A 26,440-nucleotide genomic window follows, 5' to 3' on the forward strand; every position below is an offset into this window, starting at 1 on the left:
TTAAAGCTGACTTCCGCATGCTTAACAGCAACTGTAAATTGAAAATATCTATATATATATATATATATATATATATATTTATATTTATATTTATATATATATATATGGCTTATACCACATTCTTTGGTGCTGTTCAAAGTTGGCTGCAGAACAAAATTATAACTTGGATTACAAATTCTTTTTGCTTCTGCGTTTTCAACCAGCACAAAAATTATGTTTAAACGGGCTCTTGTCGTTAACCAGGCAGAGTATTCTAAGACTTACTTTATCTGGGATTTATCAAGATTCCATTCAACACAAATGTGCCCCAAAAGATCAGTAATTGCAGTGTTTTCAGAATTTTCGGGAATATTTTAGCATTTATTTGTTGTTCATTTTAGTGGATTTTCGCTACGTGTTTAAATGTCAATTTGTTTTTGTTGTGTTTTCTAGAATTTTACAATTAGTTTCAACTAAATAAATAATAACAATTTATAAATATAATTCTCTTCTTTTTTTGTTTTGTTTTTTTTTGTTTGTTTTGTTTTTGTTCTCCAACTCGCTAGTTAAGTGTTTCGAGTGTTTGTTTGCTTTAACGTAAATAATTCGTTTGATATTTCCCATTCAATAAGTATCTCGAAGTTAGAAATAGTCTCAGTTATATGCTTTTGATTACAAAGTTTCTTCTGCAAGAATTTGTTGAATTAGGCAAAGGAAAAGAGAAAACAATAAGCACATCGAGATGTGCATTAATTGGCTGATTTAGAACTTAATGGCTAAAATTCGGCTTATGCTAGCTAAATATATAAAAATAATAGTTAAGTCTAAAGATTGCAACGAAAACAAAAAACCTATGCAAACTATGGTCTATACGCAATAAATAAATATGTACCTAAACATTTACAATCTGTTCAATATATTGACAATAATAGGTATGTTCATCTGATCCATCTATATTAATATATACACATTTAAAAAAAACAACTGAGTTTTGCGTAAGCAACCGAAAACTATTCTTTGCTTATTGCTCAACCATTCTCTCTATCTCTCTCGCTCTCCTTTCTCTAAATTTCCTTCTTCCGCTTTGTAACTTCGTTTCCGTTAACATTTTTATATTGTTTTATTGTCTATTTCAAAGATGTGGCAACGCCGCACAGGCGCAACTAAGCAGAGTCGTAATTCGATAGAAAATTATAGACAGTTTGGGGCTGACATCTAACTACACATATGTATGAATATATATATATATATATATAGCATATATCTCTATCTGTATATATACTGTTTATAGCTGCCTCTACTTGTGGCCAATGACGAGCGTATAGTTTGCTGTGGTTACTGTCGACGGCAACGCCGACAGCGCTGGTCATTTGGCCAGCTTCAAGATCTCGGCTGCTGCCGCTGCCGCCGCCGTCGCAGTTGCTCCAGTTGTTGTTGCTGCCGGCACGCCCGTTGGTGGAGCGGGCGCTATGCGTATGGGCTTGGCACGCTGCTGACTAAAGAGGCCGCTCAGTGTGGCTGCCGTGCTAGCGGTCAACGTCACGCTGGCACCCCCAACGTTCGTCTGTCCACTTGGCATGGCTCCTGCGCGCTTGCCGCGCACCATTCCATTGCTGGCGTTGTTGGTGGATGTGGGATGTTGCTGCTGTGGCTGTTGCAGCTGGTGGCCAATTACTGCGGATGCTGGCGTTGCTGCTGTTGCTGTTGCTGCTGCTGCGGTTGCCGAGGCTGAAATGTTATCCAACTCAGTCATTGCTTCTTGTATTGCCCGCTCGAGTTGCGAGTTCAGTTTGCGGCTCCTTTGTGGGTTGGTTGGTGGGTTGGTACATGGTTTTTGGTTGTGGTGTGTGTGTGTGTGCGTGCGTGTGTGTTGTGGTGTGGTTTTTTTGGAAGGGTTTCAGTTGGGGGTGTTTGAGTTGATTGAGTGTTGTTGATGATGATGATGATGATGTTGCACACATAGGGTTATACACACACATATGCATACGCATACACACACGTTGCGATTTATTGTTTTTTCAGCGCATAATTAAAAAAAAAGAAACAAGAATATTAATTAGCAAAAATAAAATTAAAATATACAAATTAAAATGGAAACTAAGTTCAAATTGCATTCATATGCCAATCAGTGCTACACTGCATAAGAGATACGAGTAACATTCAAATTTCAATACTACGGGAAAAACTATTGCAAAGAAATATCTCAATTCCAAATTCAAGTACTTAATATTATTAACTTATTACGGCGCTGGCTCGAATTTCACTTTAGTTTCTACTCAATCGAGCCAGCACTGCACAAGGAACTTGATCTAAATACTAAATATATTTATATGCAACTTAATAGGATGACAAACGAAACTAATAAAAATTTATATTATACACAAGTTAAATAACTTCTACGTAAGCTTATGACAATTAAAACGAGCTGATCAAGCTTCTCTCTTTCGAGGTGCTGCTGCCTGCTGAAGAGGTCTAAGACAAAAGCGTGAATCAATGTAGCTCTTAGCCGAAATCTGTAATCTACTCGGACAGCGTATCGGGCGCAGTCAAGATCTCTGTCTCTCTCTGTCTCTCAAGTGGCATAAGCATGAGATACCACCCAATTCGCCTAGTGATGCTCACTTTCTGGTGTCCTTTTGCGCCTTGTGGTGCGCGTCCAAGCCCTCGGAAAGGCTCTGCAACAAGTTGACCGGTATTAGCTCGGAGGTGGAACGGCCGCCGCCGCCAAACCACTGCACCCACACGTGATCGAACTGCTGCGATGGTGTGCAGACACCGTCGGGCATCTTGACTATCTTGCCGGGCCAGGCGGGATGTCCTCGCGCCGGCCCCCAAATCAGCTCGCCAATGGCAAATGTGCGCGGTGGCAACAGAGCCACGCCATTTGGCGAATTTCTGGCCAACGTGCGATGGAGTCGACGTGCCCGTTTCGTGGGCGTGCGGCAGCTGGCTTTGAGTGGTGCAGCTTCACTGAGCGCCGGTGCATCCGAAATGGGCGGCAGCTGTGTGGTGGTCGGCGACTCTACATATAGAGATTTGGAGCAAGCAGCGGCTTGGTTAATGTGGCCGAGACTCGATACCCGACACCAAATACCCGACAAAGCAGAAAGAACACAAAACAAAGCGGAGTGCAGAGGGATGCGAGAGGTGCGACAAGTGCTTGGCATGCAACAGGTGTGTGAGTGAGCAGGTTGATTGATTGATTGATTGATTGATTGATTGGTGGGTCAGTTAGTGAATGGATGCAGTTAGTGGTGGCTGTGGTGCATTAGGACACTGGCAAAGCCTTACCCTGGTAGTCAACGCTAACTACTTTGTGATTATGGACATAGACGTTTTGATGACTATTCGAGGTTGGGGGCTGCTGGTGATGGTGGTGCTGGTGGTGTTGGTGGTGCATGACTTGGCGACCCGTCGCCGCGGTTGTTATTGATGGTGTTGACAATGTAGCCGACGATGACGATGAGATGGACAGGGATGTGGTGCTAGTCAATCGCATACCTTGACCCATAAGTCCCACTGCGTGATTGCTCTCCGTCGACGCCTGCTGCGCTGTGATGTGAATGCGTCGAATCTTCGGCTCCGTTGGCTTATAGATGCTGCTGGGCTGGCTAAACAAGTTGCTGCTGCAGATGGCTGTGAAGATGGCAAGGAATTAGATCAGGTAGCCAGCAGGTAAGGCTATATCAAATCTACTCACTGCGCTCGCAGTCCGTGGACGAGGGTGACTGGCGACTCTCGACGCTTTGTGGCGAAATAGCCGCATCCGGCTCTGAGCTAGAGACGCACTGCACCTGCAAAACAGAGTTGATTAATATAAATGAAGGCGTTGTAATCTAGGTTAACAGACAAAGATTACTGACCATATCACCGCTGCCGCTGCTGCGATGACTGGGCGGTCGCTCGGGGCTGCGCGGGCTGCACGTTGTGGTATCCGGTGGACTGGCTGCAGTCACTTGGCGATTGGTGTGCGACTCGGAGACATAGCTGGTCGTCTGTGGTGGCTGCAGGCTGATCTGCTGCGGCTGCTGCTGCTGTGGCTGTGGCTGCTGCTGTGGCTGTTGCTGCTGCTGCTGAATCTGTATGGTGGCAGTGGGACTGGCCTGTACGAAGGATGCGCCGTTTTGCTGAGCTGCGGGCATCACCAAGCCCATGGGCGTCGAGTAGATCTGGCCAATGGGACTGAGCTGTCCGTTGGCGCCCACAATATACTGCTGGCCACCGGCGCTGGGCGATATGAAGGAGGGCTTGTTTTGTGGCGAGGGCGTGCGCAGCATCACCTGCCCCTGATGCGTGAGCAGACTCGTCGTGGGCATATTTTGTATCTGCAGCAGCGTTGCGTCTGGGCCCATGACCAGGCCGGCTGGCATAAGCAGCTGCTGCCCAATGAGATTCACGTGCTGCAGTATCTGGCCATTCTGGAGCAGCAGCTGCTGCGGCTGGGGTGCAGCCGTCGCTGGCTTGTTGACCACAATGCCCTGAATGCCCGGGCTCAGCTGGAATTGCTGCGAGAATTGTGGCGGAGGTGCGGGCGCTGCAACGGCAGCGGCATTGGCCGCTTGCTGCAGCAGGGCTGGCGCCTGGCTGGGTATGCTGGGCGAGATCTGGGGCGAATGCGTCTTCGCCGGCGAGCCGCCTACGCCACAGACCAACGGCGGCGGCGGAGTGCTGCACACGGAGGTCTTGCGCTTTCGTGGCCGTCGCTTGGCCTCGGGCGACGTTATAATGGGTGCAACTGGCTGTGGCATGCCCAGCAGCTGCTGATGCTGCTCCTGATGCTGATGCTGCTGCTGCTGCTGCTGCTGCTGGTGATGGACGATGTAGCCGCCATTGGCCAATGTGTTGAGCAGCACCGTCTGCGACGCCGCCGCCGAGCCCGCCGGACTGATCTGACTGATTTGGCTGGCCTGCGAGCTAATAATCTGATGGTGCAGCAGCTTAGCCCCGCCAGCATTAAGTATCGGAGAAGGTTGGCTAACAATGTAGCCGCCGCCCGGCTGGGCATGCAGCTGGGCTGCCTGCGGCGGCCGCTGAGCCTGCGCAGCATTTGGCTGCTGTTTGCCAGCGTTGGGTATGACCAGCAGTTGGCCAGAGGAGGTCATGATCAGCTGGTTGCCGCCACTGTTGTTCGCCATCGACTGCAGCTGCGCCACAGCGGAGTTGGCGCTGCTCAGCGTGGTGCCTGGACGACTCATGCCCGCCGTGGTCGTCACGATGCTGCGCGTGAGCGTCGCTGCTCCATTGTTGGCCATTGCCTGCCTCTGAGCCGGGCCCACTATGGGCTGGCACTGCTGGCGCAGCAGACGCAGCTGCGCCGTGGGCTGGGCCTGGCCTTGCACCTGGGGCTGACGCATCTGCAGTTGAATTTGCGCCTGTTGCGGCTTGGGCGAGGCGCTGGGCGTGCTCTTGGCCGAGTCTAGTGAGTCTGTGGGCGGGGAGAGGCTGTGTCGCGGGCTCTCGTGGCTGGTTGAGATGGCGCCCACTTGCTCCGGGCGCTTTTCTGCCTCGGGCCCGCTGCTGGATACTGGCGACTCCTGAGGCGCCGGCACCACCGTAATGCTGGTAATTTGTGGTTTCTGTGGGCGCGCAAAGGCAGCGGCCGTGTCCACATGCAGCGAGCGAGGCGCAACACCAGACGCTGCACTTGGCTCCAGCTCCCACTTGCCGGCGGTGAGCAAAGAGAGGCGTCGAATGCCTCGACGCTGCTGCTGCTGCTGGGAGCTGTGCACAATGGGCTCCTGGGGCAGTGCACGGGCCGTGGCCGTGCCCGTGGCGTTTGCCGTGACTGGCTTAGCATCCAGGCCCACGCTCAGCGTATTGTGCAGCAGCGCCGTTTGCTGCTGCAAGTAGCCTGCGGGATCATCCTTGAAGTTCGGCTGCTGCTGAGCTGCGGGAAGGGCAGCAGGCGTAGCAAGCGTTGTCACGGGTTTTATCACATGCGCTGGGACTGCAGCTGGCTCTGCAAGTGGCAGTGCACCAGGAGCAGGAGCAGGAGCAGCAGCAGCAGCTGGAGCAGGAGCAGGAGCAGAAGCTGTTCGCTTTGGCGCGCTGTCCATGCCCATTGCTTGACTAGTTTGCATGACGGCCGCGTTTGTGGATATGGGCGTGGCTGTGGCTGGAACTGTTGCGGCATACGAAGTCCTGCTCGCCAGCTTATAGTTGTTGTTGTTGTTGCTGTTGTTATTGTTGCCATATTTGTGGCAATCAGCGTCTGAAATGTGGCAAAAAGAAATTCAAAGCAAAACTCAGTACATTTTTCGCGCAAGTCTCTCTCGTTGGTTATGCAAAGTGCGTCGTCCTTAAAGTGCCCGCAACGTGCCCTGGCCAGCAGCACAGCACAGCAAAGGGCGTTCCGCAAAGGTCGTCACTTGCCACTTGCCATTTGCCACTTGCTGCTTGCCGCTTGACAAAAGCAGACAACAAAAAAGGCACCAAATGCCAAATTGCTGCCAAAGCGAAGCACAATAAAATCAAAGCACAGGAACGTGCACAGCAAACCCAAAAGCGAGGGCAAGTGAAAAGGATCTGGAGAGTGGAGCAAAGCTTGGAGCTTAAATTCAGCGCTCAGATAATGTTAAGCTTAATTAAAATGCAATATAAAGCGAACTAGTGCTGCCTTACAGCTTAAAGCGAACAGAAACTTCAAGTGTTTTGAGCTATGAAATGGAACGCGCTGAACAAATCCATAAAAGGTAACTCTTAAATAAGTTTACCTGTGTTTCAAAGTAAGCATTGTCATAATTAAAATTTCATTTAAATAAGCTAAGCAGTAGTTAGAGTGAGACTTGAGTTTACAACTGAGATTCAGTCCAAGTTAATATTAGGAACGCACTAAAGTTGCATCAGACAAACTCGACGATGTTTTTTGATGAACATTTCGAATTTAACAAATATAATAATTGTTAAACAAAGTTAGATTCAAAAAGTTTTCACAACAAAAAACGAAAATAAAATTCGTTTTACTTGACTTTTTAATGGCTATACTGAACAGACCACACATAGAATGCATAGCTGCAAATCCACTCAGTGTACAAACACACACACCCACACACCCACCCACACACACACCCACTCACACTCACATGCAAACACTTATTATTTAAGCCGCAATCGCGAACATTTCTAAAACGCAACAAACTTTTGCTTGGCGCAGCATTTTTAATGCTGCTGCCCCGCTGATTGGGGCAACAACTGCCCCAACGACAGACTAACTGTGGCAGCACCGCCTGCCGCTACAACCCAACAGTTGGTGCGAGTGGGCGCGGCTGATAGGCGGATCGCAATGGACGCGCATGGCTAAACTTCGCCGTCAAGTCCCTTTGTTTCAATTAACCTTTTCATTTGAAAGTTTTAACAATGTTTGCTAACTGTTTTGCCCAGCTGGCGCGCAGCGTCACGCCCACAAGGAGCCAGCTCCTTTGCATGGTCAGCCAACACAACAGCAAGTGTCAGAGTCAGAGGTAAAGGGCTCACGCTTAAAGGTGACCCCAAACGCGCTCGAAACCCTTTTATTGTGTGTGGCTCGCTCGCTCCCTCTCCCTCTAGCACTCCCTCTCCCTCTCTGGTCTCTGGGAAATCAACAAATACTTTTCGTATCTCAAATTGAAATCCAAATGCCACAAAAGACCTGAATTGAAAGCCAGACACCCAAAAAGCTATGCAAAATGTCAAGCTGAGATCGTTGAACAAACCGAATTTAGCATACACTGCAAACAATTTCAGGCAATCAAATTGCAAATTTAATTCAATTGTCTTCGTTTTAGTCTCCGCTGAGCAAAGTCAAAGTAATTCGAAACGTGTTTGCAGTTATTTAATTAGCTAATGAAATTTTCGTAAATGTCTAAAACTCTTTTAGCTGAGTTGTTCAACACTAGCACGTTGAATAGAGCTGCTACACAACACTATAAACTTTGAACACACATTTCAACAATAAAATGCTGTTGGATAAAGTTTGAAAGGCACTTTGTGGCCCAAAGCTCATGTTAGCTCAGTTAGCATTGGCTGGCAGAAAAGTTTGGGCTTGGCAAGGACTCGTCGCTGGGAGCGCTCTGAAGTGGAAATGTTAAACAGTTGGGGCTATTTAATAAACATAATATTTGTTTATGTGAGCGCTCGGATCCATGGAGCTGCCCCCAGAGGCATTCAGCAGATGAGGCGACATTCCTGAACGGCTTTTGACAGCACAAACATGTTCAGGTCCTTTGACTGACCCATACAAAGGACGAAATCAAAACACTCTCGCACACACACACACACACAGAGATGGGGCAGAGAGACAAGCAAACAAACAACAGGCGGAACAACATGACGCAAGCGTATGGAGGCAGCTGCAAATGCACTTCCTGCTGCCACGCCCACGACCTCAAAGCGTTTGGGCTTAAAGCTTGTTGAACCCATTTTTCTGTTTTTTTTTCTGTTTTTTTTTTGTATTCTAGCTTTCAGCATGTGTGCGTAGCACCCTTCTTTTTGCCATATTCTTTTCTCTCACTCTCACTGTCTCTCTCTACCTCGCTCTTCCTCTGTCTATCTCTTTCCCTTTCTCTCTGTGTGTGCATTTTCACTTTATCATTGTCTAGGCAGCATTTCCCACTTGCCAGCAGCCCAAGTCCACTGCAATTGCATCCGCGTGTGTGTGCGTGTGTGTGTGTGCCTGTGTGCGTGTGTGTGTGTGCCTGTGTGCGTGTGTGTGTGTGCCTGTGTGTGTGTGTGTGCATTGTTTGTTTGCACCGTGTGCTTTTGGCTCCCATTGGGCTGCCTTGCGCGATGTTTTGCTTTACTTTTCTAGTGCTCGCACGTATCTACACTATTTTCAACTGCTTTTCCTCATACCCTTCCGCTGCACAAGCTGTTTTTCCTTGAGTTTGTCGTTCTGTTTGCCAAAAAAGAAAAAGGAAACAAATGCAGCCTGCACAATTCTGTTCCTTTAGCATACTTTAGTGCGCAGCAAAGTTGCCATGGCGCGCGAGCTACGAAGTTGGGCAGCTGCGGCACATAAGATACTTATGATTGCTTGAGATATCTCCAAATGAATTGTGCATGAAGTAATCAGTCGAACACAGCAAAACAATGTGAGTTACAATTTTAAGAACATTTCAAAGTGGTCAAAAAGCTGTGAGCAGATTTGCTCTCAACTATTGTGAGTGATACCAAATTCATTGTGAATATAACATTCATAAGCTGCTTCATAAGAGCTCTTCAAGTGCACTTGGAAAACGTTGAAAAACAACTCGAATGTGCAGTCAAGCATTTAGCTTGAATATTGTCTTTGCTTATCTTTAAGCAAAGTTTGTCCACAAATTAGTTTGGCTATCAGCTGTCACTCACCTTTGTTGGCCAATTCTAATGTTGCTGCTGCTGTTGCTGTGGCTGCGGCTGTGGCTGTGGCTGATGCTGTCGCCGTTGCTGTTGTCGTCGTTGCCGTTGCCGTTGCCGTTGCTGCCGTTGTTGTTGTTGTCGCTGCCATCAACGCAGTAAACGCATCACTGACCGTGGCGACAGCAGCTGCTGTCGCTTTCGCCATCGACATTGTTGCCGCCATCATTAAATCCTTGGCCGGCTGGGAATTGTGCAACTGCTCTGAGTCGAGCAAGTGCCGTTGGTGTGAGCAGAGCGGCATAATCGTCGTCTCTTGGCTGCTACCTGGCGACACCTTTAATGGCATGTTGGGCACCTGCAATTAACATAATGCAACAAATTGTCACATTAGCAATTAGAATTCAAACAGCTCGACGATAATGAATTGCGGCGCCGTCAACGACGCATTTGCGATTGTTTCTGTCAATTTGAAATCGATATTTTAATCACACACACACACGCACACACACACACAGTTACTGTGATAGGCACATGCTTGCTGCTGCTTATTTACATACAAAACGTGAGTCGCATAGACAAAAAAAAAGCTCCACAAACGCCTTAACGCAGTTCTAGGCGGCGCCTTTTATACCCTGGCTTTAAATGCGATGAGGTCGTCTGTGCTATATATGCTACATATAATTAGAGTTCAGGCATGGCTGGGAAATTTCTTAATTTTTAACCTGCCTAAGCTCAAGCTTAACTCAGTATTTCAATCTTATTTAAAATGGATTTAAAGTTCTATGTTTTCATTAAGAAATCTATACAAAGCAGCCAGCAGCAGAGTATGACAAAGCTAGGCAGCTTAACACGCCGTTGTTTACTTGGCTGTTTGTTTTGCTTTGTTAACCTTCAGCGGAGCAGGCGAGCCGAACACACGCATCGCATTCAATTAGCATTTTTGTATATAGATAGACGATACAAGTCGAATCGAGCACATGTAATCCAATCAGAGGCTGCAAATTGCGCTTAAAAAGTAGATCAAAAGATTCGCTGGCGCTGCCATAGGCACGCCTCCAGCCTGGCGGCGACAGGTGCTAGGAGGAGGCTAGGAATTTATGCAAATTAGTCATTTGGGGGCATCGATTTGCACGCCTCGAAGCATGACGACGACCCTTTTTTGGGGCTGTGTGGCGCGCCTTTTGTGCCACTTCAATCAGTGGACGGCAATTGCTTCATTGGCCGCTTAAGCGCTGCAAACGAGTCGCTCGACCAATTTGGTCAACAATTTGCGCAAACCAATCCAAGTGAAAATTCCACAGACCAAACTTGGCTGAGCAAAAAACAGCAAACAAACTAAGCAAAAGCAACAACAAACAAAGCGTTGCAGTGCTCAAAAAGCAATGAGCTCCTCGCCTTAAAAGTCGATTGTGACTGCATAACAACTGCATCACTCACAAATGTTGCTAACAGCGACTGCTCCAGACCTTTGCAACGAACAACGACAAAAACAGTCGAGTTGTTGGGCAATGACTCAACTGTTTTTCTCACAGCAAACGCATTTTCCATATTCAGAGCGAGAGAAACAGATTTGTTCATTTGCCACGCCCAAAGACGTGATGAGCATCTATATAGCATTTCGTATGCCTCTTTAATCCCCTGCCCCAAGCAATCGATTTCCAAATGATGAATCTCTGCGATTGTCATTGACTTTGCTCTCAATTTTCATACTCCAATTGCTGTTTGCGGTTGCTCCCAGTTGCAGCTGCAGCTGCCACTTGCCACTTGGTCAAAAGGCTGTTGGCATCTTTAAGCAACAATATCTATCTGCCCCTACCTCTCTCTCTCTCTCTCTCGCTCTGTGCTTGCTCCCTCTTGCTAGCTGAATGGAAACCACAGCAACGACTTCTGGACCCACCACCCACACCTTACCTTTCCGCCTGCTGTATATGCATATGTATATTGTGCATATTGTGCAGCTGGCTCTTCATATTTTGCCTGTTGGTAATACGATAAACGAAGTGCAACCCATACAGAATACACGTTGGCATAACAACCCAACGTATTCCAGCCATATACACGAAAATTTAATTGGCATTTAATGGAAAAATAATTAGTTAGCAACAGACAACATGCAGCATCAACAGCAACAATTGTAATTGCTGAGAGCTGAAAAAACAGCGAAACGTGTTGCTAGCAAACAATTTTAACTCATATTATAGTGAGTGAAAAAGGAATGTTAAAATTGTGAATGCATCAAGCCATATATAACCATAAATCTATTTATCTTTAATTCATTTTGGCTACAAATTCACATATAAAATAAACACAATAAAGTTTGCAATATAAAGCGAATATAAACTTTGATGCGTTTTACATATTGAACGTCAGCTTTGTTCTGGCTCAGTCAACACAGTCAACCAGTTAGTTTAGTCTGTGCAATACATCCTTTTGGGCATGTCCTGTACAGGGTATAGATACATGCATTTCTCATTATCCTTATGTAAAGTCTTGTTAGCGTTTCAAATACATAAAACGTTATGTGCATTTACAGATGGCATGTTCAGAATACATTTTTGCATATTTGACATATTAACCAGCGTTGTTTTTGACAGAAATTAGGTGGGGCGAGGGACGGAGTGCAGACATGGGACACGCCTATGTAAAGCACGCAATAAAATGCCAAGCGACAGAGGCAAAAAAAGGCAACAACAACGAGTGAAAATACCAACAAAACATTGCACTTTTGCATGCATAATTGCGACGAAATTAAAGCAAAATGCGCAGACAGCAGGCAGTGGGGCGCGGGGAGCGATGAGGCGGCCGACAGCCACATGAGTGCCACATGAGTGGTGGCAGCAACACCAGCAGCGGCAGCAGTTGGGCAGGTGTGAAGCTTGTGCACAGGTGCATGGCCGGTGTTGGATTTCATTAACATCATAATGACCGGCGAGCGAGCGACGCCAGACGGCCGACAGCTTTAATCCTGGCCGGCTGGCCTGCCACAACAACGAGGTTGGACGCATGCAGACCAACACCTCAGTCAGACCAGCACCACCCTCTAGAATGCGGCTCATGCTTTCGAGTTTTCTTGAACTGCAGCTGACGCTTCAACTCTAACCCTCGCTGGCTATCGGGGCGCACTCGCGACAGGAACCAGCGCCACTGCCGGATGTGAGTAATCGCTCAGTCACGTCGTTGCGTTGCGTTGCGTTGCATTGTCCTGCAGGACAAGATTCCTGTGCCCCACTGGACACCAGCAAGCCAGGTCAGGCCATGCATGACGCAACCCGCAACGGAAGTAGCTCTGCTCACATGCAATGGCCCGCCTAATGGATACCAAGCAACAGCAGCAGGAGAGTAGAACCACTCGGATGTGGCCAGATACAGCACGTTGTAAGCACGCAGCATTTTTGTGTGCAGTTAGCTGGTAAATTCTTGACATTTTCCAATCAGAGCAGCAACCTTTTGCATTCGCCGGAAAATGCAAAACGCCTTCCAGCGGAGCTGCCTTTGTCTGCTCTCTAAGAACTCAAATACTGTTTAAATTTAACAGCAGCTAGTCGGAGTTGAACGTTGTGAGGAGGTTGCAACTTCTTTTGTTCATCGTTCAACCACACTGCCGTCTTAATGCCACGCTGTCTGCTCTTGGCGCGTACAACATTTAATTTGGACTAATGAAGTTTCTATAAGAACCCGCCTAAATGACTGGCAAGAGAGCGATGCGCCAACCGTGGCAAACGACCCAAAGCAGACCAAGCTGAACCGCAAAAAAAGTCAGCAGAGAAAAGGATCCCAAACTCGAAACTCAGCCAAAAATTCAATTTGGCCCAAAAGTGAAGTGGAAATTTGCGCGGCAATTGCTCTTCCTGCTTGCAGCTCGAGTGACGTGCAAATTGCACCAAAGAAGTGGAAACATGAAAAAAAGAAGACCATTTACTAAAGTGACACGAGCGCAGATACCCTGTAAAGCAGTGACGTAGATGTTGAATTGCTTTTTCTTTTTTATGTATTCATATTATTTTGCCATATCATATATCATGTGGAAGTCTAAAACTGAATTGTTTATCCATGGAATTTAAGCAAACGTTTCAAACAACTTTATCACAGGCAACTTCAGGGCCTGACACTTAAGAAGCAACTCTGTTGTGTACTTAGTGCTGGGTATAGATAGCGAACTGACACATCCATCGCCGCGGCCCACCTGCCGTCGCTGGCCCAGCGCTAATTGTTTTAGTTGTTGTTCCATGAATATGCTAAATTGTCTGCTGCGTTTTGCGTCAACCCGTTGTTGCACGCCTCGCCTGCTCCTCTCGTGCTGCTCACTCAGCAAATGTTTATAAATGCAAATTGGCCGAAAAGTGCAGCAGCAGCAACAGCAGCAGCAGCAGGGACACCGACAGCGTCACTTTCTGGACGTGCTCGGTTAAATATTGTGTAGTGTGTGCCCTGAAAGAGTCGGAGACAGAGGCGAGCGGGCGTTGCGGCCGGTTTAAATGACTGAAACGATTCACTGGGATTGACTGGGGTTCACTTTCGGTTTCGGGTCGGCCCTGGCCCGGACAAGTGCTGCCAGCTTGGCCCTGACATCGCAGGCCCTGCGCTGCTCCCACCGCTGATCATGATGTGGGGCAGATAGCCTTCACACACACGCACACTAGACGCAACCAGTTGAGCAGATGGAAAACAAACTTGGGCGCTGGCCCATACAAATAACAGCATTTTGTCTTCAGTAGCTTGTGCGTGTGCGTGTGCGTGTGAGTGTCGTAAGCAGCAACAACAACAACAACAAACAGTTCCAATTGCGTTTTAATTTTTGGGTTTCATTTTTATTTTTATTGAGAGTTGTAAATTTTGAGCTGCCGTCGACGGTCGGCGCTGACCTTCTCAAGTTTGTTCGTTGCTCCAACTGCTGTTGTTGTTGTTTGTTTGCATTGAGCTTGCGAGCAACAGACACGCCGTATGACAGACTTACACAAAGCCATAACAATCTGAGCCCGGGGCCAAAGTTTTATTTGTTTGCTCAACTTGCGTTACACAAATTGCGTTCAATGTGCTCAAAATAGAACCCAGTGAAATACTTCAAGTATGCATATATATACCATATATATATATATATATATATGTATAGCTGCATGCTTATATACCTCAACATATGTACGCTCAAAGTCAGCTGGGAAGAAAATCAATTTCAATTGTTTCGCACTTATCGCAACGGCGCTGCGTTTCGCGTTTTTCGTGTGCATTTTGCGATTCGATTGGAAATTTCAATTGCAAATAATTGTTTAATTAGCGTCAATTGCAGTTCATCTATATCCATGTGTGTGTGTGTGTGTGGAGTATATAGAGATATAGCACTTATATCAGCAAAGCGCCTTTGAGAGGCAATAAAGTTAATGCGCCTGTTTCATTTACCAACTAACGATAAAATGTGCCACGATTAAGTATACGCCACAAATATTACGCATACGTTATGTTGAACGGCAATCATTTCTACACAAAACCGAAATCAATATACACACACTGTGTGTGTGTGTGTGTGTACCCTGTTTTATACAGCTATGTATAAGGTCATAGATATTTGTATAAAGATATACACAAACAATAGCCAATACATAATGAGCACAGGGTCATTGTTATATGTATATAAATGTATATAAATATATATATATATATACATATATATAGTATATAGGATAAGGTCATGCATACTACTCGAGGTGCACGATTTACTGTTTATTTTTAGGACTCTGGCAATTGTGAGTGTAGAAAAAAAAAGGAATTTAATTTTAGTTTTATATTTTTATACAATTAATGCGATGTTACTCAGACATGACCAGGTTTTTGGGCTCTTGGTTTACATGAATTGATTTGTTTACCATTTTTGATATACACATATATACTATATCAACAATATAGCTACATTTGTTCGGGCTCAACTTTAAGTCATGACTTCGCTTCGCAATTGGCAGCCAGAGCTAAATAAATATTTGTTTAAGCACTTTCCAATTGCCAGTTCGGGCGAGCTACGGCTCGATTGCAAGCGCACATGCATGCACGCAAATCTATGAACACTTGGACAACTACACACATCATAATTTGCAGCACAAACTGTGCAACATGACAGGCAAGATAGCGCTATGCGATATGGGCTGTTATGGGGCATGCCTAATGCACCGCTTCGCTCGTGGACGCAGTGTGACACTTGAGTGGCGACTTTCACCCAACCAGCAAGCAACAAAAAAGGCAATCCCTAACCTACCACACCTCGTTGCAAGAGACACAAAGGCAACTTAAGCGACAGCAAAATGGCAATAATCAAAACAAAAAAGCAAACAAACCAATAAACGAACGTAGACTTCATTACGGAGGCACATCAATCATTGCCAAAACACGAAACCCCAGCGCCAACAGGGATAGGCTGGCAGAAGGGAGCCAGCGGGGCGACATTCGAGTTGAATGTGCCAAGAGACGTCGACGAGAGTAGACAAAACACAAAAAACCCAAAAAATAAAAGCACAGTTGCCATTTTGCCACAACGACGTGCAGATAGACAGAACGAGAGAGAGGGGTAAGGAGAGGCGGCGGGTGAAACACAAAGGGAATTGGGAAAAAGAGAGTGTGAGAGAGATCTGCAGCTGGAGCCAAGACAGTCAACGACTTGTGGTCAGCTTGTTGATGGGCAGGGCAGAGAGCTCGCAAGAGGGCTTATACGGTGGCACAATAAAGTGTTTAGTAAACAAATTGCGGCTGCCTTTTGATAATATGCACGCAGTCAGCTGAGCAGCTGAGCAGCTGCAGCGCAGCCTGCAACGCACACACGAGGGGCAGAAAGTTAGTCCAGGGGGCGGCAATAGGGATAAGTTATAAGTACATTGCACCGAAATATCGATTGACGAAAGCCACAAAGAAGCCAAAAGCAAGAAGAAGAGAAGGAGCTGGAGAGCGGTTGAGGTAGTATATATTTATGTGTGTGTGTGTGTGTGTGTGTGTGTGTGCGGGCGATGAAAAGGACATTGATTGTGTGCGGGCGGTTGGACAGACGGGCGTTGGCGCCGACTTCACGCAAAAACCAAAGAGAAAACCATAAACTTAAATTAATGACCTCAGCCGAGGCGTAGCGCTCAAAAGGCGAAGAACGGGACCGAGTGCAAGCGAAGCGAAAAGTCAATAAGAGCAAGAGCAAGAGCAAGAGCAAGAGCAAGAGCCAGAGCCAGAGCCAGCAGAAGATGAAGACAAAGAAATTGAGCAAGCAGCGGCAGAGCGCTGGCAAGCACAGTGATTTACCGTTGCAGTTGCGCTGCTCCAATTGGAAATGAATCTTATTGCTGGCGATTTCACTGCGATTCTCAATATGAAAACACATAAAGATGAAAATGCTTGTCAATTTGGAGCAACGTCTACTTCTGCTGCTGCTGCTGCGAGTACGGCAGATGGTCGGCCGTTTGAAGCAGTCAACATTGGCTAAGTGATTATGCAGTTGCCGTCGAGTCGACGCCGGCGTTGACGTTGACGTTGACGTTGAAGTCGACATAGCCGATTTGTTGTCAAACTGGTTTTACAAATATTTTGTGTTCATCTGTTGCCCAGGCGGTGGGGTATGGGTGTGTGAGTGTGTGCGTGTGTGTGTGTTGCCAGGCGGCAGTTACATGGCTGCAACGCTTAGTGAAAGTCGCTTGAATGCCGTTTTCTTCCTGCCCCCGCCACACCCCGCTTTGTCCAGACGCTTGTCAGCCCCCATTGCTAGTTAGCTCAATGCGCATTCAATTAGGTTTAGCTCAAGCTTTTGGCTTTGACTGCCAGCTAACCCAGGCTGGTATTTACAGACAATTATGAGACAAACTAGTTGGATTTGCTGCTAACTTACCTGAGCATTAAAATCGAAAAAGTATTCCGGCCGCAGCGGACACGGCAGGCCGCACTTGCAGGTACCCTGTGTTAGCAAATAGTCCTTGATTTGGAATTGTGTGCGCAGCGTTTTGCCCGTTGGACTGTAATAAGCAAATAGAGTCAAGAGATAAATGGTAATGTACATGTAATGAAGCCGATGTCGTCGTAATTAATGCTATAAATTATTTATTAGTTAATAGAACAATTTGTTGTATGCAAATGTCAATTAAAAACTCGTCAACCATAGCTAAAGTGTGCCCTCAACTGGCCCAAGCCAGCAGACCAATTAACCCCAACTAAGTTAGCAGCCTAACAGCTAACAGAGTGCAAAGGCTGCACGAGCAACACGCGGCTGTTTAACTAACAGCTCATTAACATAATGGGCAAGTGATGCGCCGCTTCGCATTAACATGACAATGTTAAACGACAGTTGGCAACGCTCGCACACACATGCATACAGCAGTCTATACATATGCAATATGTGTGTATGTGTGTATGTGTGCACATACATAAATTAATACCAATCAGAATTGCTCTCGCTGCTCGTTTTGATCGCATGTCAAATAAGTGCGCGCCACTCAGCGCATAATTCAAACTGGTTTTTACGTATTTACACGCAGCTCTCGCTCTCCACGTGAGCTTATCGTTGAGCTCTTAGCTCTGTGCGGCTTAGCCGGGGCCCTCGTGGAGTTGAGTCGCGTGATTTGATGATCCGGCTTCACTGCAGAAGTGGGCATACAAATCAATTCAATGTTAACCTAGGGCTGGACTCTTACAATGGATTACTGCAAAGGCAATATCATAACTAATTTTCAGTCTGTATTTACTTTCGACTCATAAATGCTTTACACATCAGAATCAACATATGAGTATAACTAATATTTACTATTATTATTTGTAGCATATACGTTTTATGCCAATTAAATTATATGAAATTAATATTATTAATAATATTTTAATTGTTTCTTATTGCATTCCAAAATTAAGGTAATAAATATGGAATGTTAAGAACAATTTCTATAAAGCTTTTTAAAGATTTATAAATATATATTTATCTTTCGAAGAACAACCCAATTTATTTCAAGTATTTTTAAAGCTCTCTATTATTGTAACACGCCACTCGAATTTCATAATTTTCTAGTTTTTCCAACTGGTTACTGCGTATTTGGTAGTCTTTTGTTATGGAATCTCTGGAATCTAGTTCAACTCGCTTTGCAACAATTGCTAACTGCGTTTTAGGGTATTTGGGTATTCTACCCCAACCGAAAGACACATTCGTAATCCGTTTTCCGCTCATTTCATTTTTACAACAATGAAATTTATAAAAGAGCGAAGATTTAATTTTGAACAACATTAAAATATGCGCAGAACCAACAAAAAACAAATCCAGTGAATCAAGTTTTATTTTTTATTCTTTCCTTTTTTTTTTTGGTTCTCAACTTTGTCGAGCCCCTTGCAGGGGCCACGCATGACCGCAAATGTTGAAAAGTTGTTCTCGGTTTATATATATACAGATATGTGCATATATGTTGCGCATAAAAATCATTGGGGTTAAAAAACATGGCGAAAACAAAAATTTAAAAAAAAAAAACAAAGGAAAAAGTTGAAAAAAATCAACGCTTGCTGCTTATTAATTATAAAGTGTGAGCATGTTGATGGAATCAAGGGCGCTGCCAATGATGATGACGACGCCGAGGCGAGGCAAGGCGAGGCGCGTCGCACTTGAGCCCCGGGGCTCAGCAGCGAGGCTTCTCAGCCAGAAATGTTGAATAGGACAAGCTGCGCAACAGACGAGTGGAAAGGGTAGAGCCTGGTGCTCACTCTTCGTCTCGTGTGGGAAATCTGAATAATGCATATCAAGTGTGAAAGCGGCAGGGGCACTAAACGGAACGAAACTAAAGGACGGCAGGAACAGCAGCAGCAGCAACAGAGACGACAATCTACATAATTGAGCGGCAACAGCGGCAACAAGCGTGTTGCGGGTTAAACGAGTATGCGAGAATTGTCAATTGAAGAAGCCCGGCAGCAGCAGCACCACAGGATGAGTTGGATCAGGGTCTGCGACTGACACTGGGACTGCGACTGAGACTGAGCCTCAACGGGGTCCACGGTCAACGTCGCATTCGTTCTCATCAATAGGCCTCACAGAAAAAGAACGAAGCAGAGTGCTCAGTAGGGAATGCCGACTAGAAATTACCCTAGGTATATTTATAATCGATATTTATCGATTGATGAATATCAAGTATGGTGTGTCTAGTAGGCAACAACATTGTAAAACTATTCGAACTCTATTCTTCATCACAAAACGCCAATGATCGATATTTATCGATTAATAAATATCAAATATGGGGTGTCTAGGCGCCAAATCCATTGTGCAAATATTAAAAAGCTATCCTTCAAGCCATAAAAACTCAATCGAAATTTATCGATTTTATGACAAGGAAATGATAATATCACAAGAGAAAAATAATAAATACTTTATGTTGTTAGTCTCCAGGTTGGACAAGATAGAGCAGATAAATATAAACATGCACTGAATATATAACCTTAGTATTCGCTTCTACAAATGCTTACATATATTACCACAAAACTCATATGCCCCATTAGACTATTTTCAATGTGTTCAGGGTATGGGAAAAGGGCTATCTGGCAATTGAAAGCTGAAACTGGTTTGTTTTATTAATTATTTTCAACTAGTTGCTTGGCCGTCAGCGCAAATCGATGGCAAGTCAATTGGCTAAATGTGCGCAGAGGTTGTTGGCGGGAGAGGGCATCATCAACGCCAATGCTTATAGCTCAATTTGTATGCCGTTGGCGTGGCCCACGGTTGGCTTAAGGGCTCGCAATTACGACCAGAAGGCAATCCGATAGTCCCTTCAAGCAAGGAGCTTGGCTCATTATATTATTTATTTATAAAAACGCGCTAATAACGCGAGGGATTGGGCGCTTCAAGCACTGGAGCTGAGTTCACATAAAAAGGCGTTGAGCTAACGAGTTAAAATAATTTAATAAATTACGTACACAAAGAGCGTCAAGTGGCCAAAGTGGCCGCCTGAATGCGTCAAAAAGCACGCTCGAACGCAGCCCGGCTCGAGTAGGTGGAAAAGTTGTACGCCTCTGTGACCTTGAAGTGCACCCTCGAGCCAGCCGTGAACGAGGAGGGACGAGGGCACGAGGAGCACAGCTGCAAAGACACAAGAGTCGAGGGGCATGCGCTGAATGGGCCTATTACTAAATTAATAAACCCGAACGACGCCAGCAAAAGGCAACGTCAACAAGGGCCAAAAGGCGAACGGGCCAAAGCTCTAAAATATTCTGACACAAATACCAAAGAATTGCCCACCGATGGTGGCATGGGCACAGAGACTTGTTATTGCAACGTTAAGCGTAAGCAGTCGACTCTGAAGACCCCAGGGGATGCCTTTTTACTAATCAAATTCTTTTGATGAATTTCACTGCAGCTAAAGAACGTGCATAACATAGGGCGTGCTGTTAGTAACAGACAGCTGTAAAGAGCAATTAACATAGCTCTATGTTAACATAAGACGTACGTCTTACGAAGGAATAAAGATAATTAATTTCTAATTGAATTGCTTTGATAAGTATATGTGTAATAGCAGAGCTAAGAATAGAGTTTATCCAAAAGAGGGCAACAAATTAAGTACATTAGGATAACAGCGAAAATACATGAAATGTTTAATTTCTTCATCCTCCCAGCACCCAGCATCTGTTCCCATGAAAAAACGTTTAGCGAGAAATTTGTGTGGTGGGCGTTGGCCAAAAATCAACACAAAATCTGCAACAAGAGTGCAGGTCTTCGGAGTCAGAAAACTGCAGGCGGTAGACACAGACGTCGACGACAGCTGATGCAACCTACGCGCTGCAAGTAGAAGCAGCCGCTCTCAAGCCCATGATGGACAGACCCGCTGGCAGCGGCTGGAATTGCGCTGTGACTCTGGCTGTGTCTGTGACTGAGTCTGTCGTATGTAAAGAAAATTGAAAAACTGTCCAACTCTCCGACTGTCTGACTGTCTGCCAGTCTGTCCGTCTGACTTTGCCAAACTATTCCGCATTCTTTTTTTTTCTTTTTGCAGTCGGTTGAATTGCTGGCGGCCTTGCGGGGCGCTCGGGTCGCCTCCATTCCAGCTGCCGCATCTAATTTATGATTTATGTGTGTGGCACAGTAGGCGGGCCCTCGTTTTGACCTGGAAATGTGCATGTGTCACAATTGTGTGTGTGTGTGAGTGTGTGTGTGTGACGTCACGGCGCGCAGTCAACGACTTGAAAAGGCTTGCGCAACAATTATTGATTTACCAGAGGCCTCTGCCCTATATGCTTCCATCCTTGAGCACAATCGCCGCTTTCTCATTGCAGGCGCAACATTCTTTCCGAGAAAATAGCCTTGGCTGCCCAGTGTGGGGGACAGCTTAACACAAAGATGGTATTCATTTTGCCACTAGCCCAACCCCTTGAGCCCAGCTAACGTTGCTTATCTCCTCTGTTCAAATGGACGAAAGCTCACAAAGAATTTGCCAAGGGGCAAAAATAAAAATTCTAAACAAACAACATGCAGCAACACGCAACACGAAACATGGCAGTGGCAGCTGCCGCTGCTGCAATTGTGAACAAACGGTGGACATGCAACGTTGCTTGACCACTCCAACTAAAGTGTTCCAAATGGCTAGTAGCACAAAATCGAATAAAATATTAATGACGACAGCAGACAAAACAGCTCAAACTCTCGTTTATCGCTATTGATTAAAACTGTCCCAATTCAAGTTACAAATAAACAACTGGAAACAAGCCACATTTTGTGTATCTTTTTCATTTCTAAGAATGTGAGCATCGGTTTTTCAGCGTTTCCTGCGATTGAACGCAGAAGCCAATCGCCAAGAGGCAATGGCATGGCAGCCAGTCAAGCCAACTCGACTCTAGGCACTTATGGAATCAACGATTATCCAACTCTGATGACAACAATGTCAGGGAGGCAGTCACAAAGCCGTAAACTATTTGCACAGCGCCAAAGACCCGCTGAGTACCCGCACTACACCTCCTCCGCCTCCTCCTCTCGCCCACTTATCTGCTTCTACCCTGCGAACCCTGCAGACAGCTCTCTGGTCCCCAGTCAGACGACGCTTGGGCAACAGCACAGCAACAGCAGCAGAGGCAGGAAAACCAGCAGAACAATTAAAAGTACTTGGGCAATGGGGCACATACAGACGGTGGCTTGTTTTCGACATATTTGTGTAAATATTGTATTTGTGTTTGTAATTATGTCGGCTTGATGATAACTCGCAGATAATGCTCAGGTAAATACTCGCTGTCTGTGTACATACGGCAGACAGTCGAACAGGCCAATAATGTCAAGTGCTCGACTTTTAAATACCCTGTACCCATTTAAGTTAAGTTAAATGGGGAATATCGTAGTTAAGCGAACATCTGTAATATATATTTGGAAGATATATTTATCGATCGATTGATTTCGATCGATTTTTAAGCTGTCTTATGCAGATATGATTGGAAATCATATTATTATATGTAAAGTATAGCATATTACTAGATCGTCCTACTACAATTGCTGGCACACCAAAGCTTTTGTATAAGAGAGATACAAATAATCATCGGCTTGCCGCTGATAGCCTCTTCTGTCCTCTTTTTGTAGTTAACATTGGACTGGGAATACAAATGTGAATGAATCTGACAAGACATTTGTAGCTTAACGTGAATGCTGCCAAAAGCAAACGAAAGCAACCGATTCTCGTATTGCCCACCCACTCGAACTGCCCATCCGCTAAGCTACCCCTTTAACAAGCATTTCCTGTTTGGCAAGAAAACATTTTTATGGCTTCGAATATGCAGTGGCAGACAATGCACAGATTGACTTTTAGCTGGGGCTAGTAGTTGTAAATGTCATGTAAGAGACAGAGACAGAGACAGAGACAGAGACAGAGACAGAGACGGAGGCAGAGGCAGAGATGGAGATAGAAGCTAAGATATAGAAACAGAGTCAGGAGACAGCGACTCACCTGATGTAGGCCACTTCATTGTTGTGGGTTAGTCGACGCCAGCCTGGAGCCAAATTTGCGCTGTTGTGAATGTTGTTGCTGCTGCTGCTGCTGTTACTACTGTTGTTGTTGCTGCTGCTGTTGTGGTTTGCATTATTGTTAGCATTGTTGGTTTTGGTCACATTCTTTGCATAGAGTTGCTGCTGCTGTTGTTGCTGCTGTTGTTGCTGCTGCTGATGTTGATTGTTCTGACTCATTTGACGCGATGCAATTGTTGCTGGCATACAGTGCGTGGCAGCAACAGTTGCTGATGCGGCTGCTGCTGACTTAACAGGCAACTTAATTTGTGCTGCACGCTGTTTGGCTTGTTGCTGCTGCTGCTGGTGCTGCTGCTGTTGCTGTTGCTGGTGTTGCATCGGCGAGCCAATCGCTGGACACACAAATATGTGCTGACTGTGGCGCAATTGTTGTTGTTGCTGCTGCCCAGCAACATTTGCAGCTTGCATCATGTTGGCGCTACCATTTACCAAACCAGCTGGTAATATTTGCTGCTGCTGCTGCTGCTGCTGCTGCTGATGTTGTTGTTGTTGATGCATTGCGGCATTTGTAACGACCCGCGATACAAATTTTGTTTGCTGCTGATAGAATTGCTGCTGCTGCTGTTGCTGTTGCTGCAACATCTGCTGTTGTTGCTGTTGCTTGTACATGTTGAGCTGCTGTTGTTGATGCTGTTGCAACTCATTGACCTGCAGCACGCCAGCAACCGATTCCGCATTGCCAACAATGTTCAGTTTGTGATGCTGCTGTTGCTGTTGCTGCTGTTGCTGTTGCAGCTGTTGGCCAGCGGATGCGGCTGCCATGTTAATAACAGCAGCCGTTTAAAAGCGCTTGATTTGTGAGCTGCAAATGAACATCAGTGTTTAGTGGATTTTAAAGTGCGAGCACAAATGTACACATACACATATTCACACACACACAACAGATAGCTATGTATGCATATTTCCATATACTATATAGTATATACATATATTCATTAATATATATATATATTATATACATTAATATATATATATTAGTATATATATGTATGTATGAGCAAGCCCATGCAGACGCAGAATTTTTGGGAATTTGTAAAGTCTGTGATTCAGAGCTATTTACAAAAATTTGAGTAAATTAGTTGCCCAACTAGAAAAACACTCTGTATTCAGCACTTATAATTAATTAAGTTTGGCGCAACATGATGAAACATTAGTCTTTTTTATTGCAGTGTGTATAAGTAGCAAGCAAATTGATAAAGTAATTACAACATATTTGATATTCTTAATATCGATAAAAAAAATAGTAGATGTCTCTAACTAATTACTAGCTAATGGCTAGCTATCGATAGTTTACGATGTGTAGGTTATTAAAAGCTATCGAACTTGATTGGTGATATCTTATAATTAGCTTTTGATGCATCTTGGTTTAAGATTAATATTTCATATAAAAATATATATGTCTAAAAACCAATAATCCCGTTCAAATTAAATATTCGTTGTAGTTATTAGCGAAATTGTTTTTTTTTTTTGTACAAATAGACGAACTATGATTGTAACGTGCGTGGCAACAGGGATATATTTGTACATATGTATGTGTACATTTCCAACTACGTTGCGAATATGTGAATTGACCATTAATGGTGAAAATATATACAAGCGCACACATATATATGAAATATACACATAAATTCCAACACAGGCACACAATTTGTCAAGCCTGTGTTTTTATGCTATCTTCGGATTTCGCTACTCACCTTTTAACGTAATTTTCGTTTTGCTCATTTGCCAACATATTCAATTAATTTGAGTTATTGTGTAAACGAGACGCGACCATGTCATTTTGCTGCTGCCGCTTCTGCTGTTGTTGCTGTCTCGCGTTTTTAAGCACTTAATTTCACTTTTTTTTTACAGCTTTTCTTGTTGTAATAGCACGACAACGACTTTTGTATTGTTGTTTAGCTGCTGACTTCGTTGTGTTTGCGTTGTTGTTGGTGGTGTTGTTGTTGTTGGTTTTCATACAATCTGCTGCTCATGACTTCATTTGGAATTCAGAAAACGAACGTCGCTCGCTGCCAGAAACAGAAACAGAGAGCAAAGAGCGCGCAACGCGTAAATGTAGGTGAATGGAGCATGAAGCAGCCGCCAACGTCGCAGTCGCAGTCGCAGTCGCCAGTAGACAACAGCAACAACGACAACGACAATGGCTCAAGAGTAAGCAGGCGGGGGAGATAGGTGGCGGAGTATCGGGGAGCGAGAGTAGAGTGAACGACGCTCAACTCAGCCCAACGAAACGTTTTGTTTTATGAAAAAATTTGTTCTGCCTAAATACTTATTATGCGCGTAAAGCAGAACAATTTGCCAGACGCGACTCTTGTTGTTCTGTTGTCACTTTTTAATAGCATGCATTCATGTGTGTGCGTGTACATACGTGCATACATATATTTATGTACACACACAAATTCCTGCATAGCTATGTTATGCATCTGTATGTAAATTTACGTATGTGTATATAATTAATGCGTAAGTCAGTCTGTCTGTCTGCTCATGTGTGGACACCACCTGCCCTCCGGTTCTGCTCTAATGATCATAATAAGAATACAGCCAAGGGAAACAAGCGTACACATACACTCACACACGCGCGCGCGTACACAAAATTGTAATACGTCGAGTGACCTCAAATGCTTATCTGCATTTCACATGCGCTTTTTTGGCAGCTGCTGCACTTACTAACACAAACACACACACCTACATACACATGTTCATTAGACTGTTTGAATATATTTAACTGGCAGCTTAGAGCATTTTAACTTCATTTTGACTAAACGTTGATTTAATTTTATTATGCACAAACAGCAATTAAATGGGAATTAATTACAACGATTTCATTCGTTGGCTTTATTCACGCAACATTGACAACCGAGCGAACGACGATTCGACACTCGACTCTCGTACGCGCACACGAAATATTTTACTCAATAACTATGGATTTTTTCAATTTGTATTTTTTTTTTTTGTCACCTTGAAGGGCAAAATGCTCTGATATTAAAACATAAGCTTTGATTTTCACAGCCACTTACGAATCGAAATTCTGCTAATTATTTCACTTTTGCGTGTGCGCGCATTTGTTTTTGGAATTTTTCGACTGCCCAAAATTCCATTCACTAGTAGAAACTAGTGATGTCAAAATCATCAATATATCCGTGCACATCGATATTTTTGGCAAGAATCGTAACT

The 26,440-nt window shown here is 44.9% G+C and overlaps 1 protein-coding gene across 1 annotated transcript; it reads right to left on the reverse strand.

Annotated features, from left to right (window-relative positions):
- Positions 1 to 845: 845 nt before the first annotated feature.
- Positions 846 to 26,421, reverse strand: LOC111603656 (chromatin modification-related protein eaf-1). The gene is made up of 11 exons (XM_030224812.1): positions 26,284 to 26,421; positions 24,961 to 25,275; positions 23,190 to 24,068; positions 17,141 to 17,264; positions 9,374 to 9,649; positions 9,304 to 9,334; positions 3,843 to 6,190; positions 3,680 to 3,773; positions 3,271 to 3,615; positions 2,602 to 3,001; positions 846 to 1,778 (listed from the first exon to the last, which is right to left on the reverse strand). Exons 3-11 carry the CDS (start codon positions 24,026 to 24,028, stop codon positions 1,346 to 1,348), a joined length of 4,890 nt encoding a protein of 1,629 aa, XP_030080672.1. The 5' UTR covers positions 24,029 to 24,068; positions 24,961 to 25,275; positions 26,284 to 26,421; the 3' UTR covers positions 846 to 1,345.
- Positions 26,422 to 26,440: the final 19 nt, after the last annotated feature.

Source organism: Drosophila hydei, unplaced genomic scaffold (assembly GCF_003285905.1).
Source record: "Drosophila hydei strain 15085-1641.00,03,60 unplaced genomic scaffold, DhydRS2 tig00008119-arrow-pilon, whole genome shotgun sequence".
Lineage (NCBI taxonomy): Eukaryota > Metazoa > Arthropoda > Insecta > Diptera > Drosophilidae > Drosophila > Drosophila hydei.

What these genes read in the sequence shown, in the direction of transcription:
- LOC111603656 (XM_030224812.1), bottom strand. Translation starts at nt 24,028, where the DNA reads ATGGCAGCCGCATCCGCTGGCCAACAGCTGCAACAGCAACAGCAGCAA. An exon ending in AATGAAGTGGCCTACATCAG is followed by an intron (nt 17,265 to 23,189) that starts GTGAGTCGCTGT and finishes TGCTTATTACAG; the next exon opens with TCCAACGGGCAAAACGCTGC. An exon ending in GTCCACGGACTGCGAGCGCA is followed by an intron (nt 3,616 to 3,679) that starts GTGAGTAGATTT and finishes CCATCTTCACAG; the next exon opens with CCATCTGCAGCAGCAACTTG.